The sequence below is a fragment of the Malaclemys terrapin genome, chromosome 7 (genome assembly GCF_027887155.1).
Source record: "Malaclemys terrapin pileata isolate rMalTer1 chromosome 7, rMalTer1.hap1, whole genome shotgun sequence".
Lineage (NCBI taxonomy): Eukaryota > Metazoa > Chordata > Testudines > Emydidae > Malaclemys > Malaclemys terrapin.
Window position 1 is genome coordinate 106,928,848 of NC_071511.1, and position 22,912 is coordinate 106,951,759.

The following is a 22,912-nucleotide window of genomic DNA, read 5'->3' on the forward strand; positions in this document are numbered from 1 at the left end:
AAAATCCCTCAGGATCTGACTGCTCTGTTTAATGGAGTGGAGAATCAGGCCACAGATTTCCCAATTTAGAATCCAAACTCAGGGCATGATCCTGCAAGCTTGAACACCACATGCGTGAGAAGTTCTTTTTAACTCAATGGGGGTTCTCAAGTTAGTGAATTAGTCACATGTGCATTAGCTTGCAGGAGTGTATGAACATAGGAGTTGCCATATCGAACCAGACCTGTGGTACAGCCGATCTGTTATCCTGTCTTCAAGAGCATGAGAGAGATCACATAGTGGACAGTAATGGAATAGGGGATGTTTCTTCCTAACCCTTGTCAGGTGGAGGTTCCACAGGGTATGAGAATCTATAGCCATTATACATTTTTGTTTATTTTGTATTCTTTCCTAATGGAAAAACTATAGTGGTTCTCATTATCCATATAAATATCTAATACCATTTTTGATTCTTGAACATCTTATCAAATTTAGATAATAGAGGTTTTGTTTCTTTAGAACCATAGTTATAGTTCAGGTTAATGACAAGTCTAATTTGGATCTGTGATGACAGTAGGAAAAAAGATGTCTTTAACATCTTTAATTAACTCATGTAAGACAGGGCAGTTGTAGTTTTCACATGTGTTGGTTGAGCTAAATTTGGGGTGGAGCCTTAGGTTTACCTTGACCAGGTAATGCATTAAAACAGTTGGAAGGTTTTGGAATAGATGAAGATGAAGGAAGGAAGATATTATTAAAGTGAGTCTCTTAAAACCTCAGTAAAAGATATGACAACTCAAAGGCTACTGTAGTCAGTAAAAACATCTGCATTGCCATTATGATGATCATAAAATCCTTAGGGAGGAAGGACCTGGACTGTTGAACTTGTGCCCTCACAGTCCATGTGGTAATGACAAGTTCTTCTCCAGTTTGGTAATATGTAAAGAAGCTGACTCCAAAGAGTGACCACCATATACTAGAACAAGACAGATGTGTGATCATGGGACTTGGTTTCCTGTTCCTATTCTGGCTCTCTCCCTCTCTTCTTTATTATTGGTCTCTAGGTATTTATAAAACACCTATCTGCAGCTACAAAGATTAAAAATGCGATGAGACAACAGCTCTCACCCATTTTTTTTTTCTTCTCATTTTAAAAAATTGAATGGCCAGGAAGTATTGATCGGTTCTTATGTCTAAATGTTTTTGGAAATCCAGCACTGGGGCACTACTGGAGCTTGAGTGGTGATGCCATTGGTGCTTATGTGACTGCCAGAGTTCATATCGCTCTGCTCTCTGGACCTGCTCTGATCAGGGCTAGATAAGATGTTGGTAAAGCAGTGCCAGTGGCCCAGGTGCGGAAGGGCTCTCACTCTTGCTGTCACTGCTTGAGCTGCATTGGTGGTAGATTAGCAGTGGAGATTTTTTTTAAAGATCCCATCTAGACACAGTATAAGGTCTTTTGGTTGCTTAGGTGCCCTATAAGGACTTTATCCATAAAATTGTCCTCATGGTGTTATACATTATAATAATTTTTGGTCAGTGAGCATGAGACAAGAACATCTTCAGATTCCTATTTCCTCTTCACTTTTAATGTATAAATATAGTTATAAACTGAGGCAGGTCGAACATCCTCTCTGTGCAGTCCCTTGTCATGGTAACCCCAGGATGGTAGGGACGACAGGATATGAAATGAGATAATTATCGCAAGAGATCTTTATAGGAAAATAGTGCATTGAGGAATGAAATTCTTTTATCAGACTTCACCAAGTCTTCTAAACGATAGGCATTCCTTACATATGAGAGACAGGACCGAGTTGAACTCCAGATTTGATTCTCTCATGGTCCTTCCATACGTGGATTTGGGTGGAGTTGTTTACTCTTCAGCAACATTTGGCTTCAATACTTTCACATAAATGCACCCAGCATGGGCAAAAATTTAAAAAAGCTAAGCAGCGTGCATTTCATTGTTTGGAAACATCCGTTTCTGTAACTTAGGAGAACAAAATACATCCTAATACATCCAGCTTTTCTCTCATTTTCTGGCTCATGGACTGGGTGATGTTTAATATACAGTATTAAGAAGCTATTTAAATGTTTTGCGTCAGGGTTTTTGTGTTTTTTCCCCCCGCCTTTAAAACATTGTGTTTAGGTAGATTCCCTTTAAACAAACAAATAAATAAATAAATACTAGGCTATAATAATGTCCCAGTGTTTTCAAGGAAATTTACATTTTGAAAGACACTGTTGGAGACCAGCAAGGACATGCAATTACTATATGTAAATCATTTCACTTGTTTCCTAATCTTGCTGAAGACCAAGAACTACAGGTTTTTTGTTTTTTTTTTAGTATATGTCTTCCTCTTTCTCGTGCTTTAAAATTTAATTGTATGGCAAGATTTGTTTATGTTTTAACTGCTCTCCCTGATAGTTTTAAGTCTTGCCCGCTTACAATTATTTTATTTTTTGTAACGTGTAACCTTGTGATTATTTTGAGATTGCATTAGACGTAGAAATCATTCAGAGTAAATAGAAGTTTTGTGCTCAACTAGCTGTGTCCTGCACTCCAAAAATGGAAAAACCTTTTCTTAATTACAGTTTCATGTAAAGGTTGTGAAGTGACCTGCTTTTTTCTGTGCCTTTCACATCTGGTTTTCTCCAGCTTACTCATGCCTGCCAAATCCCACTCTGGGTGCTCTTGTCATATTTTTAATAGTCTCTTAAGTTGTGTTCTTATTGCTGCTTGGTATCCTCACAAACACCTGCCAAACACAAATGGACTGGTTAAAATTATTAGGAAGGGCCCCATTCATGGAAATTACATTAAGCTATGCTAGATGCCTGTGGTGGGGGTGATTATTATTTATCATTATTTTCCTTTGCAGAAAGCTTTCCAGGGAAGGATAGCGTCAATTGAGCTGGTCAGAGAAGCTTTGATGGTGCCACTTTCTGTCAGAAAATGCAGTTTAGTCAAAATTGAAACACTTTGCGAAATCATGTTGATTTCACCAAAATTTTGTTTTGGAGGGAAAAAGTTCTAGGTAGGAACTCCCCATTTTGATACTCTTGGAATGAAACACTTAAATTTTTCCTTTCAAAATGACCTTTCATTTTGAAATTTTTAAAATTTCAAATGTAACATTTTAAAAAGGAAAAACATTTTTCTGAGAATTAAATATTTTTATTGACTTGAAACAAATTGGGATGGGGATTTTCTTTTGCAGAACTTTGAAATTTTGGGGTTCCTAATCAGAATGAAACCAAATTTTGAAATCCCAGTATCCTCCACAAAATGGAATTTGCATTCTCCATACAGCTCTAATAGTGAATGAGTGAATTTGTGTCGTTTCTAGACTATATATGGAGATTAAACCATGTGATATATGTCCTCTTCTGGCTACAGTGGGAAGCAAGGATGGAAGAGGGTGGAGACTCTGGTTTGAATATGATGGGGGGTGGGGAAAGCAAGATGTAGATGTGCCTTTGATTGATAATGGGCCGAAGACATGGAAGATAATCTTTGTTTGGGTAGGTGGACTGTACCCTATATACTTGTTCATAAGCCAAATTTTTTTAGTAAAAAAGGGTCGCACCAGAGAAGGGCGTCGGCTTATGAACGGGTATAGAGAGGGAGAAGTGAGACACAGCCCCTCCCCCCAACAGAGGGAGCAAGGAGAGGCAGCACAGCCAGCAGAGACAGAAGGGAAGAGGTGGGGCCAGTGTCTTTCTGCTTCTGGCCACGCTGCTCTCCCTCCAGCCTCTGAAGCAGCTGCAGCTCCGGGGCTGGCAGGCTGCAGCCGTGTCGCTCAGCCCCGCCCCCCAGAGCAGGCTGCGGCTGTGCCACCCGGCCCAGCCCGCTGGAACATGCTGCAGCCGCGCTGCCCAGCCTGCCGGAGTAGCTCCAGCCAGGTCAGAGACATCCTCCCCTGGCCCTCCCCAGATAAGGTGGGAAGGGATGGGATGGGGAGAATATGGGGGTCCCAGTGGGGAGTGGTCACAGGGGTTACTCCCCTGACTCCCAGCTTCTCCACCCCCAAAAATTTCCCCACCAATTGCTGTCCCGGCCCGTCAGGGCTAGCAGCTGGCGCGCCAGGACACTTTACTTACTTAGGTTTATCTCCGTGCCTGCGGATGCTCGAGGTAAACAAACCATCTCGGCCTGCCAGCGGCTTATCCTCATGGCCCGGGAGCCAAAGTTTGCTGACCCCTGAATTATAGGGTTGGCTTATGAATGGGTTATAAAAAATTTCCATTTTTACTTATCCATCTCGGGGGGGTCGGCTTATAAACGAACGGGCTTATGATCCAGTATATACAGTATTTAGTGGGTGTATAGTGATTTGTGAGGGCTTGTAACTTGTATTTGGCATGTACATGATGCAAATTTCCTCGATATACAAATATATAACTTTAGATTCTAACTGGCAATCTTAACATACAGGTAACAAAGTTTTCTTCATATGTTCAGACACACGTGTTTCTACGCAGTTTATAATCTGGAAATATAATTGCCACGTGCAGTGCTGCTGAAAAGAGCAAAGACTTATAAATGGAGATTTTGACCCTATGAAGAGTGAAGCCATTGTGAATGAGAACTTTTATTGTCAGGATTTGTTTTAATATACAGCATGTAAAAGTGGAGCCTTGGTAATGAGAGTAAAGGAAGCCCCAGGGCCTGTTTTGATTGCACTGGTAACACTATAGACTTTATCAGAAGAAACATAAATACAACCTTGGTGAAAGTGTTTAGCTCCATGACACTGTCACTACAAAGAAGAAACTATATGTTAATTGGGATCTCATAAATAACCCGCAATTCATTAGGCGTCTTGACAGATTAAATAAACTTGATTCAACAGAAATATAAAAACATAAATTATAAAATCAGCACTAAACCTGTTCCTCAGGATGGTCCAGATGGGGTGCTGTGCAGCCAGCAGGGGCATGATGTTGCCATCTGTGGAAGTTTGGCGGAAAAAGGAGATGAGAGAATGACGGGTCTGGTAGATTGTGTAACAGTAGTGCTGTGTGAACGTGGGATCTGAACTGTTATTTTACCCACCCCGTATGGTGCAGTCTTGCGATATTGCTTGGGAGATCTTCTCTTAAAGAAGAACACAAGGGGTGCAAAGGAACCATTGTGCTTCATTCTTGCAACACGAGAGAAAATGCTGCTGATCTGAGAGTGGGGGGGAAGGCTCTGGGGGGCAATTTTTGGGAAAGGGTTATAAGAGAGCAATGAGATCCTTAAAATCTGAAGTCACTCTTTTTGGACAATAGCATCCATCCCACGTGATCTAGCTCACAATACATTACTCTCATGGGATCCACAAGTGACCCTCTCCTGCCTGCCTCCCAGTGCAGCAAGAGCCCAACTCCAAACAGACTTTCTACTTGGACCTGCTGCCCTACCAAATCTCCCTGGGAGTGGGGTGGGTATTAATTAAGTTAAAAGACGTGTATATCTTTTTAACTCCTGATAATGGAAATGCTATCTCTTTGTATGGCTTTATCTACATTAACATTCAGTTGATTTTTTTTAATATAACAAGCTCTTGACTTTAGGAAGCTTCTGTGTCTGGAATGGAAGTTTTGGTACTTTAGAATGTTTCATTAATTATTAATGTGAGTGGGAATCATGTTCTGTAGCATCCCTTACATTTAAAAAAAAATCAATTAATTATTGCTATAAATCTCTGAGATTATGCTGCAGTCATAGTGCTGGGAAATTGGCCATTAACTACCAGGAAATCGCCTATTTTCCATCAGTCAGAATTCAGTTGTACCAACACAACCCTTTTCTTTTTATAAATTAACTATCAATGTGATGCATAATTGATAACCATTTATAATAATAACAATAATCTCCATGAAATTGTCATCTTGGTATGCAGCAGATTTGTTAGAGCCTTTACCCCGCTCCCTCATTTTCACCCTAGCTTACTGCATTCGTTAACTATTAATAACCTGTGTTTTCTGGGAGATTGTTCTTGCATTGACCTTTTTTGGGGGGGAGACCTTTTTTTGGGAAGAGGGGGAGATGTTGCACAAGCTTAGTTGTTGGAGATGAAGGGGTAATATACAAGATTTATAACAATACTTTGCAATTGATGCCATTTATATGAAGATAACACAGGGCTTTGCAAAGGTGGGTAAGTATTGTTATCCCTTTTTCACAGAAGGGGAAACAGATGCATAGAGAGGTTACGTATATTGCCCAAGGTTGTCAGCTGCTTGACATCACCCCTATGTTTTCTAATTCCCAGACCCTATGTTTACCATGGTCCTTGTCACTTTGTATCATAAGACACCATTACTTATAATTTTATGTATTGTGTTGTTAAACTTATGTATTTCACATCCACAGTGTGCAACAATACCGACAATGGAATAGAGGGCTTTCCGTAGTACTTATTAGTTGACAATAATTCCCTTCCTCTGTTGTATTGTGGTAACCTTGAATGAACGGTGCACAATTTGAGATTCTCTACATTTTTTTTTGTTTGACTGTTTTAACCCTTTATGGTGCTTTTCTTTAATTGTGCCCCCCAAAAAGCTGAAATTTGGCAGCTCCATACTGATTACTCTTTGGGAAAAAGAACAGGAGTACTTGTGGCACCTTAGAGACTAACAAATTTATTTGAGCATAAGCTTTCGTGGGATACAGCCCACTTCATCAGATGAAATACCACCCTATACCAGAAACCTACTGACCGCTCTACTTACCTACATGCCTCCAGGACACACCACACAATCCATTGTCTACAGCCAAGCTCTAAGATACAACCGCATTTGCTCCAATCCCTCAGACAGAGACAAGCACCTACAAGATCTCTATCAAGCATTCTTAAAACTACAATACCCACCTGTTGAAGTGAAAAAACAGATTGACAGAGCCAGAAGAGTACCCAGAAGTCACCTACTACAAGACAGGCCCAACAAAGAAAATAACAGAACGCCACTAGCCGTCACCTTCAGCTCCCAACTAAAACCTCTCCAGCGCATCATCAAAGATCTACAACCTATCCTGAAAGATGATCCCACACTCTCATAGATCTTGGGAGACAGACCTGTCCTCGCTTACAGAGAGCCCCCCAACCTGAAGCAAATACTCACCAGCAACCACACACCACAGAACAAAAACACTAATCCAGGAACCTATCCTTGCAACAAAGCCTGATGCCAATTCTGTCCACATATCTATTCAAGTGACATCATCATAGGACCTAATCACATCAGCCATGCCATCAGGGGCTTGTTCACCTGCACATCTACCAATGTGATATATGCCATCATCTGCCAGCAATGCCCCTCTGCCATGTACATTGGCCAAACCAGACAGTCTCTACGCAAAAGAATAAATGGACACAAATCTGACATCAGGAATCATAACATTCAAAAACCAGTAGGAGAACACTTCAGCCTCTTTGGCCACTCAGTAACAGACTTAAAGATGGCAATTTTGCAACAGAAAAGCTTCAAAAAACAGACTCCAAGGAGAAACTGCTGAAGTTGAATTAATATGCAAATTAGACACCATCAATTTAGGCTGGGAATGGCTGAGCCATTACACACATTGAATCTATTTCCCCATGTTGAGTATTCTCACACCTCTTGTCAAACTGTCTGTAATGGGCTATCTTGTTTATCACTACAAACATTTTTTCTCTTCATTAATTAGCCTCTTAGAGTTGGTAGGACAACTCCCACCTTTTCATGTTCTCTGTATATGTATCTCCTCACTATATGTTCCATTCTATGCATCCGAAGAAGTGGGCTGTAGCCCACGAAAGCTTATGCTCAAATAAATGTGTTAGTCTCTAAGGTGCCACAAATACTCCTGGTTTTTTGTGGATACAGACTAACATGGCTGCTACTCTGAAACCTGTCTTTGGGAAAGAGTTCCTCGCTGTAGTAGCCTTTTGCTACCAGTATGTGGCATTAAATCAATGTGCAGCTTTGCTACCCTCTACTACTCATTGCCTTTCCTCTGAGTTTCAGTGAAGTGCCCTGCAACTCCTTGTTTGATATAGCTCATGTGTCCCTGCAGCAACAAAGTAGGGAGGTTTGTTAAACTCACTAAGAATCCAGGGAAACCTAAAGTGGCTGTTCCAGAAGATATCTCCAATGCCTACACTAGTGTGCTGTTGTGAGCTACTGTGATCAGATGGGCTACACCCACTTGCCTGTCTTTGTGGGTGTTGTCTAAGTGGCCATGCATCTTTGGCCTTGGCTACACTGGCAATTCACAGCGCTGCACTTGCTGCGCTCAGGGGTGTGAAAAAACACCCCCCCTGAGCGCAGCGAGTGCAGCGCTGTAAAGCGCCAGTGTAATCAGCGCTCGCAGCACTGCACGCTCGCTCGCAGCACTGCAAGCTATTCCCCTCGGAGAGGTGGAGTACTTGCAGCGGTGCGAGAGAGCTCTCGCAGCGCTGGCGGTGCGACTACACTCGCGGCAGCGCTGTGAATCCGCGAGTGTAGCCAAGGCCTTTGTCTCTTGAGCCAGACTCCTTCAAGTACATAGAATCTTTTGATTAAATTTGTATCTTTAAAGTAGCTCGTGATATAGTGTGTGACAGGTGGATCTTAATGGTATCTAAACCAAGAACTTGTTAGTGCTTCCATCATTGTGTGTATGTACAAAGGCAGTTCCCCCCACCCTCTCTCCACCTTCATTTCACCTACCAAAGATGACCTTGAATGAAAGATGTTGGCTTTGAACATCAGTTCCTTCCCTAACAAAAACCTCTTCCTCACCTAAAAACTTGAACAGTAGAACCTCACCAGCTTGCTCTGATGACTGGAAGACCAAGTAGGTCGGCATAACACAAGTCAAGGATACTATATCAAAATCAAGCTCATGTTCATATACCTTCCCCCTAGCACCCGAGGCAAGATGGGTTAACACTGAATTACTGGGAGTATAGCTTTACTTAGTAAAATTGTAATGCCTGTGGTAGACACTTACTGGAAATCAGATGTCAGCATGAGCTCTTTTCACTTATTTCCCAATTCATTTAACAATTAGGTGGTGCTTGCTCTGAAAAGCAAACTCATGTCCAAGGTTTATGATAGGACTGTTGCATTAAAGTGCCGGAATGGCACTTCTAGTCTCTATTCTGAGTGCAGACTGCTCAGATATGCATATTCAAGAACTAAACAAAACTTGTCCTCTATTTAAAAATAAATAAATAAAAAGAGATGAGTAATATGCAAGTGTCTCTATTTGCCTGATTTTGGTAATTCCTTTGGAAAAGACTTGGGACCTTGTCCCTTTATAGAACACTTCTTATAAATTAGCCATATCTGCCAATTACTAGATTGCTTTATTTAATGAGACACTGATATGTGGTAGCCTTTAAAGGGTGTGTGTGTTGTAAATGTGACATCCAGCATCAAATGTGTAACACTGGCCTTTTGAGTACAACTGAGAGAACAAACTACAATTATGGTTGGGCTGTGTGTAAAGAATTGTGGGTAACATATCCCTCTCTGTAGAGATAAAGAGCTAGAAGTTTCAGGAGTCCAAATTTTAGTTCCAGTGACAACTATTTTACTGTAAATGAATTGAATAAGACTTGATATCCAAAGTGCATGTGTTCAAAGGAGATATCAGAAGAGGAAAAGTAACTTTTCTTTTGCTCTGTCTCTAATCTTTCAGAGCCTATGAATACAGTTTGGGTTTCTGAGGCTGAAATAAAACACAGAAAGCTTACATATAACATTTTAACAAGTACTGCCATGCTCTTGTACATTGTTGCTACTTGAGAACATGGGTAGAAAGTATTCAGTTTGTAACTTTCATTTCAGAAAGTCCACAGTAATGTCAAGCATAGACTGTTGTCATCCTTTGCACCAAGGGTCCTAAACGTAAGGATTCTTTTTCCTTGTTTCAGGGTTTATAGTGCCGTTATGCACTCAGACTCCTGTGAATTTTCCTGAGTTTTGGAGGACTGCTTTGCTTTTTGAATCAGAAAGTTACAAAATACAGTAAAGAATGGCACTTGTGGATAAACACAAAGTCAAACGACAGCGATTGGACAGAATTTGTGAAGGTAAGACTGAGCATAATCCAATATTTCTAATGAAATCGCATAGATTCTTCAAAAGAAAGTAGAATTGCTGAACTATGGTTAGCATTGGTGTTTGTAAGTGAAACACCTGTTCCTGTTTTGAAAGTGACCTGCAAATGATAAGACTTTGGTTTACTGGTCATCTCTTTTGCATTGCTTAGTAATTTATAGTGGAATGGCACTCTTATCTGTAGTCTAGATGTTGCCATATCAAGAGGTTGGCTCTCCTTTGTATTTACATTGCTTTACAGTGACTGCTTTGTTAAAAGTGCTGTCCTGTGAGCCCATGTGGAAGTTAATGATCTAAATCCCAAATGGAAATGAGTAGGGGGTAGCTCTTCCCAGCGTTCCCTCACTAAGTCACACCAGTGCTGGTGCCCCAGACTATGTGAGAGAGATTACTGGATGCAAAACAGCTACCTCTCTTGTCCACACACTCATGGCAATGCCACGCTATCTAGCTTAGCATTTTGAACGCATTTTGAGCAATGTCAGTTATGATAGGCACTCTGAAACCGGTTTATGGTTTAAATGGCAATTTAAACAACCGAGATTTTCTGGAGACACACTTACTCCTACATTCCTCAGGCTACAATAAATTCAGCTCTTCAGCAACGTTGACATTTTCTATATGTGTTAACTGTATTTGTTGTTGAAATGTGACTGAATGTATCGGACAGAATATTAGACAAACAGTTTTTCCTTCATTAGCAAATGTGTGATGCCAAGACAAATTTGTTTGTAGATCCATTCTGTATTCATAGCATGTGTTTGGGTGCATTAGCCCAGGTAGGTTTTTCCTTTACTTTGCTGCATTTTGTTCAGTGTCACAACAGAATGACAGCCAGTAGTTAATGTATCTCTGCTGCAGCTTCAGATGGCGTAAGCTACTTTTATTTACTTAGAAGAAAAGTCAAGTGATGCCAGATAACCTTAGACTTTCCAATGTGCTCGCTGATACTTCTCTGATGAGAGCTGGCGGCCATCTCATAAACATTTTACAAGCTGTAGCAAAAAAGGAACAAAGTGTCATTTAAGCAGCTGTAGCTTAAATCTTGTCAGCTGAGTGATTACCTATGTTTAAAGGGAGAATCTGTCCGGGTAGATGGTTTCAACTTTTATGGACAATGGCTTGTAGGGGCACACTTCAAAGTATTATGTTAAATGCTCCCAGGTAAAAATGTGCTCTTGGATGTGGGCACACAACTCCCACTGAAGTTTTATGATGCCAAGAAACACATTTTATAACAATTTTCAGCAGAACATATAAGACCCCTCAGGTTGCACAACTGAAGGCAAAACTGAGTTCCTACATGTTTTGCTCTAATGGTTATGGACTGTGTTTTTCTTGATACAGCAGTAATTAAATACAACTCCTTTGCTATCATTTTAAGCTTGCCATGAATTATTTAACCATTAATTGAGTGGGGTGATCCTAGTGATCTCCTTGGATATACAACCCGTACATGAAACACACGTTGATACTGATATCTCTCAGGAAGCGGTATTATTCATCAGATAGGGCTGCATTTCAAGCTCAATGCAGAGAGCACGAAATTGAAAAATGAGTTCTTCATTTAATCATGTAATATAGAAAAATGTAAACGCCATTCCACCTGTCAGTTTAATTAACCCAATCAAAACTGGGTTAATCTGCCTTAACTCTGCCCCAGAGCGTATTGCCTTTGTAATACAGGGAGCTGGGGTGGGGGCGGGGGGGGGGAGGAAGGAAGGTGTTGACAGTGGCCAGAATATATGGCAGCAAAGAGTTACATATCTATCCATTTGAATGCCATAAACACTCAGGTGTAGTGTTCTATCTTATCTTAGAAAAATGACTTTGAACCTGACTTAAAAGACTTATATTGGCAGAGTTGGGATTTTCAAAAGCAGCCTTTCCAGTTTGATGTTTACTATCAGATCTGGTTGCTGAGTGAACAAGAAACTCAAAAGGATCATAGGACAAACCTGCTAACAGAACATTAGATGTGATTGAAGTTTAGATTATTTTCCTCGGAACAACTGATTTGAGCTTTTTGTTCTTTCTTGGCTAAAATCTTTTTTTTAATCTGTAAAATAACTTTTGAAAAAAGCACATTTGCCATTCACTAACTTCATTTGTGATTTGAATTAAGTTGTGTGTGACTCCCAAAATGTTTATAGGTAACAGGTTAGGATTGACTGTAATTACCATTGTAGAAATAATCCTGAAAAATAATTTTCCAGAGTCTTAGGCTAGATCTACACTTAAAACATTATGGCAGCATAGCTGCAGCTGTGCCGCGGTAGTGCCTCAGTGTAGACATGCACTACAGTGACCAGAGGACTTCTTCAGCGGCTGTAGTTAATCCACCTCCCCGAGAGGCGGTAGCTAGGTCAACAGAAGTAGTCCCGTCTACACCAGGGGTTAGGTTGGCTTAACTGCATCTCTCAGGGGAGTGAACTTTTCACACTCCCTGCCCAACTCAGTCAATCTGTGGAGACTAGCCCGTAGGGTTGTAGGATTATCATACACCACATTGGCTTTGCTGAAGGCTATTTTTTTTGTTGAAAGATCTTATTGTGGTCAGGTTGGACTGGGGGGTAATAAATCCCTGACCACTGGCCATTCCAGCTGCTATGAAAGCATAAATTGAAAAAGCAGGCATCTTACTTTGCCTGGTTTTATCTTGGTGTCTTTGAATATTATATGGCATTATTGGTGTAGGGGAGGCTACAATAGCAGACAAATAAAGGAAGTGGGGCAGCTTCCACAGGAGACATTTAGAGAGACTAACACCAGAATATCCCATAGCTCAGTAGTTTGAGCATGCTCCTCAGATGTGGGAGACCAGTATTCAAATCTCTTCTCCACCTGGGTTTCCCACATCCTAGATAAGTGATCTAACCACTGGGCTAAAGGTTATAGGGAAGTTGCCACTGGCACCACCACCATCACCACCTCTATCGGTCACTTTGTCAATCTAGCCCTCTTGAAAAAATCCATTCTGGTCAGAGAAAACGTGGAAGCTCATCGGAACAACTTCCTAGAGTTACAAGCAGTGCAGAAAGTGGTTCTCTCTACTTTAGTCTTACCTGCCCTGATGGATTTGGTTGCCATTCATGTGAAAAGCAACACTAGGACTTCCATGCTGGAGCAAGAAAATACAAGTTAAAATTCCTGAATGAAAAAAGGGGAAATTCTCTTGCTCCTGGGTCAGGAAGCTTTTTGTTTGTTTACAGTAGTGTCCATTGTGTGATAGCAAGACCTCATTAAGGACAACTTCTGCTCTGAGGAGCTCACAACATAAGGCATTTAATGATTCAAATCTGCATTAGGACTAATAAACAGCCCGTAGGTCAACTAAATAGATGTTTTTGTTTGTTTACTGTTAAGAAATAAATTCCTGTTTATGTCAGGAAATTTTTATCACAAATGGTCATTCAAAGAGAAACAATGCATTAGAGATTATATCAAGTATGGATACATTTGCCAATACTGGGTAAAAATTACTCATTTAGAATAAATAGGGAAGTAGTCTATTAATAGATTTGAGTTGGCTTTGTTTCTTGAGTATAATTCATTGTAGAGAGGTTTTTTTCTCCCTCCCCTATAAAACTATATTTGTTTTTGTTTTTGCCTCTCAAAAGACATAAAACCATCAGATTTTTTAGGAAGTAGCTTACCAAGTTTCTCCTCTGGGAAAGAGAGAGAAATTAATGGAGGCAAATAAAAAGTTTTGCAGATTCTCAGCTGTTAAACTTAGTCTATGTTGATTTACACCAACTGAGATTCTGGCAAACTCCCCTTAACATTTTGCTTAATGATTGGTTCCTCCTGATTTGCTGACCTGTTCCAGTATAACCATCTGAAGTTCACTGGTCTATACATTACATTACTTTCTAACTCACTCACATTTTTCACAAAGGCCTTTCCTTGAAGCTTATTACTCCTTGTGTTGTTGGTATCCATAATGAGGAACGTAGATTCCAGTAGTGCTGTGAAATATCTGTGTGGTGAAAAGGCATCGTGGACATTAACAGGGTGTCCAGATTCTTGGGGGATCCCTGCAATCAGTGTATGTAGGGTCCAATGAAGTTTGTGGGTCTTCAGATACAACAAAAAAAAGTTGACATAAATCCTGTGCAGGGAGTTCACGTGGATGAACAAAGTTCACGGCAACCACAGTGGGTTCATAAATGTAGGTCAAGCTAAGTCCTCTCACCATGTTGAGTCAAACTTTCCCCATAGGTATAAATGAACATTTCTTGGCTTGTGAATAAGCTATTGTGCATGTTCCAAATGAGACAGATGTGCAGTCATTTTTACAGCATTAAGGAATGTGGTGGTGTTGGTTCTTGTTCAAGCCTCTATGTGTATTTTATGCACCTTTGCTTACTTGTGTTACATCACCCAAGTTGTGGCACGGGGGAAAACTGCATGACAAAATTTAGAATGTGAGTTACACATGAAACAAGCTGTACAAATAACTAAAAAAACAAACAAAAAAATCTTGTTGGTTTTCTTTGGTAAAGTGTAAGACAAATTAATTGAGCCCTAAGAGTATAGATAGGAATACTGGTGCAACTTACATGAATTCCATGTGCAGCTTTTTTTGTATTGGTTATCTAACTCAGCCTGCTATTGAAAGTAGAACAACTTTGCCTATGGTGCTTTTGTTAGCTGCCCATAACTCAAAATAAAGATCTCTGTCTTCTGTCTTTACTTCTTAACCCACACCTGTTGTAGCTTTATATTTGTCTAATCTGCAATTTAGCCTTGTTGTTACTCCGTTTCTCCCAGTCTAAAAATCAAGACTCCATGTAACAACTGTTATGGCCTCATGTCATTAGCACCTTTGGGTAGCCATTATTGTTAACTACTTCTATACCATAGGCTTCATTTTCAGCTTTGATAATTTTTCCATTTATTCAGTTTATATATTAATAAGATAACATAGCAACTATGATTTTTCCACCTCTGTACTTCAGAATATGCAACCTGTAGTGTAGTCAGCAACCTATTCTATCAACTATCAATAAGTGGACTCATCTGAGGTGTACTATGTTAATTTTTCAGCTTCATGTCAGCCATAGGCATATGTGCTTGAAAATGATCTATTCTCAATGGCCGCTCTGAATGATATATATCCTTACTCATCACTAACACCTTGAATGTGATCACCCTGAATTTTGGAGAAGTTTGAATCTGGATTCAGAGTTTCAGGCTTGAGCCCATCTCTACAAAATGTACCTGGTATTTTGAAAGCAGTTGGACATCTGGTCACACTAGAGTAAAGTTGCAGGGAAACACATTATATAGCTTTCTTTTACAAGTATATTTTTCAGTACCCATGAACACAGGTAATATATGTAAGTGCTACAACAGTAATTTCTAGCACTGAGTATGAACTCTTGTTGCATTACACTTGAGTGGGGTTGCTTGTTAGTTTCCCACTGACACTTCAGTATAGACCGCTAGGTTAACAGTATTAATTTAATTAATTTTTTTTAAGTCTCCAATATATCCTGTTCTTAGTTTAAAAAGAAAACTATCTATCTGTAGCTAACATGCCAAAACCTGCCCGATATATGTGTGCACGAGACCAAAATTTCCATTGGTGTAGCGATTTGACTTCAGTAGAGTTATACTATGGATGAATTTGGCCCCCTATGTTAAAGTTAACTCCAAGAAGTTTAAAGAAGTATCCCATATAGCATGAAAACATTGGTTTCATCCAGTGCTTGGAAGACAGTTTTCTCACAAGAAGCAGCTTCTGACAGGGCTAGGTCCATTCCAGCAGTGCAGATGGAGATGTATTTCCAGTGTCTTAGTAATTCCTCCTTGGCAATTACATTCCTCGAAACACTTTTATTAATTGACCAGATATCCTGGTTGTATTTTTTTTTCCAGTGATCTCCCCCAAAGATTGATGGTCTTTAAAACAGGACTCCAAAGTGTCCTGTTTATGTACAGCAGCACACTTTCACTTCTCCAGCAGGAGGTGCTGCTGACCTGGGAGGCCATTCTCTCTAGTCTCTGCTGGGAAGGAGGAGAGCAGAGAAGTGATAAAATGAAACTAAAAGTGGACACTCCATCACCAAATGCACCTTTAGCCACAAGTGCAATGATAGTCATGAGATGTAGTTTAAGGAGCCTCATTTGTTGAAAGTGTTTATTCCCCTGAGAAGAACAAATAGTCAGTAGATTTATTATTCTCATGCATGGGGTGATGGAGACTCAGTGTAACTTCCTCTCTCTCTTCTGCCCTCAGTTTGGCCTGGTCCTGCCCATGTATTAAGATGTCACCCCTTCTTCCTCTTTCATGACCCCAAGTGACATGTGTCCTGTTGTTTTATTTTGAGAATCTGGTCACATTACACTCCTGTTGCTCCCTCTGGACGTCCAAGAAGCATGTATCTGTTTTCCAGTAGGCAAAAGGATATTGTAATATGGATATCTTCCTTAAGGTCAGACTCGATGCTCTGATGGTACCTTCTGACGTTAAAATCTATTAATCTAAAACACGGGTTCTCAAACTGTGGGTCGGGACTCCAAAGTGGGTTGCAACCCCATTTTAATGGAGTTGCCAGGGCTGGTGTTAGACTTGCTGGGGCCCAGGGCGGAAACCAAAGCCAGAGTCCCATTGCCCGGGGCTGAAACTGAAGCCTGAGCCCCACTGCCTGGGGCCGAAACCCCAGGGCTTCAGTCCTGAGCAGAGGGGCTAAGGTTACGTGCCCCCCCACCCAGGGCAGAAGCCCTGGGGCAGCTTTGCCCACTCTTCCCCCCTTCTACCACCACCCCTCCCAGGGTAGCAGGGCTTGGCCTTCAGTCCCCCCTCCTGGTGTCGTGTAGTAATTTTTGTTGTCAGAAGGGGGCCATGCTGCAATGAAGTTTGAGACCCGCTGATCTAAAACATCTATTAATAAATAATTTATATTTGAAAGTATATTTCTCCTAATATTCTTTTACCTGTGAAGAGTTCCAAAACTTGGGAAACGTGTCCTGTAGCTCTTGAGTATCACCATAAAAAAAAAAAAGTTTCCTGAGATTCCACCTTTTAATCTGGTCAGGAATCCAGTAATACGTCCTTCATTATTATTATTATTTATTATTTATTTATTTGGCGGCCCAGGCATGCATGGCAGAGGTCAGAATTCTAAAACATATTCATTTAAGATTCTAGTTTGTGGGACAGATATAATTCCAAGCCTTTTCATTACAGATGATATTTAAATCCTACTCCCAAATTCTTTTAATATCATGATGAATTTTGACCTCAGGGTCTAATACCCAGTTTTGGATACAAGATGCTTGATGTGATTTCCAAAGGATTTTTAAAGACCATTCCCAGATTAGATCCTTGTGAATATTTGAGGGACATGCCCAATGAACCATGCATGCCAGATTACTATTCAGCATCCGGATTGATTAATTTTTTTGTAGTTCCTGAAAGTATATGCATTTTTGGCGTAGGAGTAAAAAAAAAAAAAATGTTAACCCTTAGCTGGTGCAAGAGTTGCACAATATTTTTTCTGTTAATTATTTTGTAAGCAATATTTTAAATATTTGAATGCAAAAATTTTGCTTGGTTGAAGCCTGGTTGTAAATCTTATTTCAAGATTTCGAGGTAGTGTTTACAGCTAGGTTTTTAGTTTTCATGTCTCTGAGTGCATTCTAGATTCTCAAGTTCCTGTTAATCGGAATTCCATCTTTATCTTCAACAGTAAATCCTCATTCTTTGCCAGATCTTACAAGCCCATGCTAAATCGAAACCTGCTTCATAGATAATGGGTCTCTGCTGCACTTTTCTAAACTTGGCATAAAACTTGGAGGCTTTAATCCTAGAACTTGTTATTCAAAGGCAGCTTTAGGTGGATTTTTCCAGTTCCGTGAAGTACTGCATTGAACATCTTCCTAGGAAGTTACTGCAGCCCAATACTGGAGTAATTATTCTGTGTATGCATGAAGTGCAGGCAAAGTGGGGCTATCTTCCAAAAAAACGATATATGCTGGTTTTCCCGGTGGGACTCCCAGTCACCAAAGGGCTTTATTCCCCTGGTGCATTGCTGCTTCTTGCAAAATCTATTGCCTGTTTAAATCTCTTCCCTAGCTGATGGTCATGTCTGTAAAATACTTGACATCTTAGGAAAAGCCATCTCGCATTTTAGGATCTCTATAGTAGTCCTGTTCGGTATTCTAGGAATCTTCCAAATATTCCCAACAGGGATATTCAGAACCAGTTTTTGTCAGCCCCTCTTGAATAGTGAGAAGATCCTGCGTGTCAGAATGCTGCTCTGTCTTTGCACTACAGCAGCTCAGTATATACATACAGCTGTTATGGCTTCTGGCAGAGGTATTTACCCTGAAAGCCAGGTTGAGTGGCCAGGAGCCATAGGTTCCCATTTGCAATAAGAAGCTTTGGAAGTTTCTATGATCCGCAAATATTTACTACAGAACTGAGCAGCATAAATTAATGCTTTTCATGGTACTCAGCCCTATGAAATAATAGAAGGTTGGAATAGGTGCAGTGAGAGTGTCTAGAAACACCCATTAGAGAGATTGTTGTTTCTTTGTTCAGCATCTCTAGTGTCCTGTGTACGCAGCCTGCCACAGAGCACTTATTGGCTAATTGAAGGTATAATCACACCAGGCAAAAATAAAGGAAGGAAGTTGGGTGGCAAGAAGTCAAGGTTGGGGTTGCCAACCTCCAGGATTGCCCGGGAGTCTCCAGGAATTAAAGATTAATCTTTAATTAAAGATTATGTCATGTGATAAAACCTCTAGGAATATGTCCAACCAAAATTGGCAACCCTATCAAGGATTACAATAATAAAGTTGTGGATTACTTACATTTATTAGCTGCATGTCTTCGTGGGTTCCACAGTACAAAAAAAGTAAATAGTATGATTTTTTTTTAAAGTGATCTGCAGATACAGGGTCTGCTATAATGGGATGAGAAAAATAATGTGCAGAGAACACTTCCAAACCCTTTTCAACCACAGATGCAGGTAATGCAGATGCACACCATTGCAGGTGGATCTGATACGCTTTAGAAATCGACTGCTATTTTTGTATAGTACCACAGAGATATCTGGGTTTTTCTGGGTTATTAGCAAATTATTGTTGCTCAGAATGGCATTAGTCACTTAGAACTAGTTTTCTGCAGTAACTGCCTTTGTTTTTTGGCACGTGCTTTGGTTTGGTTTGCTTTGGTTTCTCCTACATATGTTCAGACCACACATTCCTTTTTCTTTTTTTTGGAATATGCTTTTCATGTGCATGGGGCCATTTTTGTGTAGTAAACTGGAATGGCAGCATAACTAAGTTGGAGGTTTTAGCTTGTGTATAGCATTTAGAGGCAGGATTTTTTTAAAGTGAGTTCCTACAGTTTTCAGTGCACAAACCATGGGAATATGTGATCCAGAGTTTTCAGTAAATGTATATCCCAATTTCAGGGAGGTTGAGTTGCAAATGTACATAAGCTTTTGTTTTTTGCTTCTAAAGTGACCAGAATCTAGAGTTACATGAGGCTGCGACTGCTTAGTGTTCAGCTAATCTTGAGAGTTTTTGTTGTAATGCACCAACTTGGTATTTGGGTTTTCTTTGGAGTGTTTTGTTGAACTTCTTAAGCATCCACACTTTTGGTTTGGAAATTCGTAAAAGCACGTGGCACAACTCCAAGAGCTGAGTGCTTTCAGATGCTGTTCTTATTCCTTTGATTATTGAAAATGATTCCTGTACAATCCTGCTAATTTTCTCTTTGTACTTATCTAATTTAGAGAGAAGCTGCTATAAAGCCTATCTGTGCTGTGTGCTTTGTTGCCACTGTGTGAGAGCTTTTTGCAAAGCCAAATTTCAGCAAATACAATGACTTCCTAGGGATTATCACGCACACTCCCACCCACCCACCTCTAGATTTTTATTTAAACTATGTTCTTTATGTGGTATTTACAGTGCATGTCATTCCCTTTTCCCCTTTTGTATCCACTATATACCAGAAAATGTTTAACTCCACCTCATCAATGCCTCTTGAGGAGGTGCAAACAGAGGAAGCAATAAAGGGCTACCTAAGCTTCAGCAATCATTATGCACAATGATGCATTTTCAGTAGAAGGGCAGACATTCAGAGGGCTATAATATTACTCTTACTCTGCGTCTTATCCAGGGAACTCAAAACATGTTAAGAACATTAATGAATTAATATCTTCACAACATCAGAGTGAAGTAGGTACGTATTATGATACCACACTTTATAAATGGGTAATCTGAGATCAGAGAAGTTAAGTAAAGTTAACCAAGGTGTCACAGTGAGTCAATGGCAGAGCCAGGAATAGAACCCAGGAGTCCTGATATGTAATCCCTGCCCTAACCACTATGCACATTCCTTTTCAAGGGGCTTTCCACTTACACTGATAGCATGGGTGGCGGGTATAATAGGCATGGGGAGGCTCCGCCTCCCCCAGCACTGCCACGGCCACTGGACCACCCCTCCCTCCCCCAGTTGTGGGGTTCGGTGGTGAAGTTTTTGTTTTATTATGCCCCATGCAGGTTCCGGAGCAGCTGAGGGGGCAAATACCACCACCTCAGTTTCCCCAAACCTGCATGGGGCATATCAAAAGCGTCTTAACAGATGCTTTTCCCCTGCGCGGGTTGGGTCTGGGGAGGGAGGCATGACGCAGCTTTGACCAGCCCGGGGCTCTCCAGCCAAGGTGGGGAGTGCTCAGGGCTTCGGCCAGGCCGGGTCTCTTGTGGCCCGGGGGGGAGGGCACTGTGGGGGGGAGGGACTTGTGGCTCCAGCCGCGGGGAGAGGGTAGGGAAGGGGGTCTCGGGGCTCTGGCCATGGGGAGGGCACGGGAGAAGGCGCGGAGCCAGGGGCTAGCCTCCACAAAGAGGGGCCTCACCTGCTGCCCATGACTGATAGGAATTCTACATACACATTGAGGCGACAGTAGACTCTCTAGCATTTGCAGATTTAATAGTCTGTTTTCTAAAGTAAGTAAGAGAATATAATCCAGGCTTTCTTCTCTCCCAGATACAAAACTGAATTTTCTAGCGCTGTGTACAGCTAGACATTTACCATTATCAGACCCCATTGACTTATACAAATTTGATCTTCACCCCTTCAATTTTAGATGAGGGGATTTTAGATGACAGTCACCCATCACATTAAAAAAAAAAGTCTATTTTTGCAGTTGCCGTATCATAGCAGAACACATGCCGATTATGTCACTGTTGAATTGAAAACCATTGTTTTAAACTCTGTGCATTTTTTTCACGGGTTCACAAAGACAAAAGCATTTCATATCATGGTAATTATTTTGCTTTTGTTCCATGTTGCGATATTCCTAATATATCGGTAAAATTCAAAGATAAGGTACAATAAAATGGGCTGCATGTAAAACACATTCCTCAGTCTCACCCTTGCATTAGGAATGTCAATATTTGTGAATTGCTCTTTTCCAGGCACTCTGTTATATCAGATTAGTTATGTTGGATCAGTACGTTGCTCCATAAAGTCCTCTGTTGGTGACTGTTGCAGGGATCTTATTTTATAAATAGCTACAGAACTAGGAACTGTTTTTAAGAGTGCAAAAAGAAAAACAAAAGAACTCTCTGCCTCTACCTGTATTTCATTTAAAATATTTCTTACTCATTTCCTGGTGCAGTGGGGAATTTAACTTTTTTGTTTTTTTTCCCCCCATCATATTTCATGCTGGCTGTCACGGTCACATCTGTGCTCTCATTTGTGTTCATTGAGCAAATACTCTGTGTCCACCTTAACAGAGGAGGTAGATAGAGGGCAGAGCAGACATGGTTGGGCTAAGCAGAGGGTTTTCAGGGAGATGATAGTTTAGACTGAAAGGCTGCTGGAATTCCTACTCAGCAGCTGTTAAAGTAAATATAATAGAAATACACTCTCTAGTGAGGACACAAGAATTTCTTTAACTTAGTGTTGTGGAAAAGTTGGTGACTTTTCACTAAAGCCCTGATCCTGTACACACACACACGTGCTTAACTTCAAGCACTTGTGGAGATCCATTGAAGTCAATGGGACTGTTCATGTGTTTAAATTCAATCGTATGCAGAAGTGTTGCCAGGATCAGGGCCTAAAATGTTAGTTTGCTGGCTCCTACAAAGCAGGAACACAGACATTGTTACTGAGCACTCCACCACACTTTTGACTTTCACAGCATTTCTTTATCTAAAGAGAAGAATAGATGCAGTTGCTGGATGATAATTTTTAGAGCCTGGACTGACGCTTTCAGTAATGGGGAAATATGGTCTTCTGACTAGGACATGGGACAGGGAGTCATGGCACCTAGGTTTTCTTCTGGGGTTCTTCTTCAGTTTGTGTGTGAACTTGAGCAAATCTCTACACATTTGCAACTAGATTTTGGTATCTAATATTTTGGGTTCCCAACTTGAGACCCTAGGGTCTGGGGGGCATTTTAAGAGGTACTGAACAGCCCAAGGTCCCCACTGATTTCAACTGCAGTTGTCTTTCTCAGCACCTCTGAAAATGAGGCACCTAAAATTAATGAACACTAGAAAATATGGGTCTTAACGTCTCTGTGACTTATTTTTCAGCTGTGTGTTGAGGATAATACCACCAATCTTGGTGTTGTGACTTAATTCATTAATGATTTCCTTTTAAATCACTGGCTGAAAGATGCTCTTGAACTGTAGAATATCAATACTATTTTATTGTATAAAATTATATAATTTTCCCTAGCTCTCTTCTGCTTCAGAACTTTGGTAACAGAGAAAATAACAGTATTAAAAACAACCAAGCAACTTGGATTTTAATATATCTAGTTTGGAATATATTTTACCCTTTTAAGAAAAAGGTTGTAATCAAATATTTTTGTTGACCAAGATG

General features: G+C 40.5%; 1 protein-coding gene across 3 annotated transcripts in view; it reads left to right on the plus strand.

Annotated features, from left to right (window-relative positions):
* Positions 1 to 22,912, plus strand: part of CTBP2 (C-terminal binding protein 2) — a 225,327-nt gene that overhangs the window by 119,648 nt on the left and 82,767 nt on the right. For all 3 annotated transcript variants that reach the window (XM_054034398.1, XM_054034397.1, XM_054034399.1), the window contains one exon: positions 9,873 to 10,031. In XM_054034398.1, coding sequence (XP_053890373.1) covers positions 9,974 to 10,031 — 58 coding nt within the window. In that variant the 5' untranslated portion in view covers positions 9,873 to 9,973. The remainder of the gene's footprint in view (positions 1 to 9,872; positions 10,032 to 22,912) is intronic.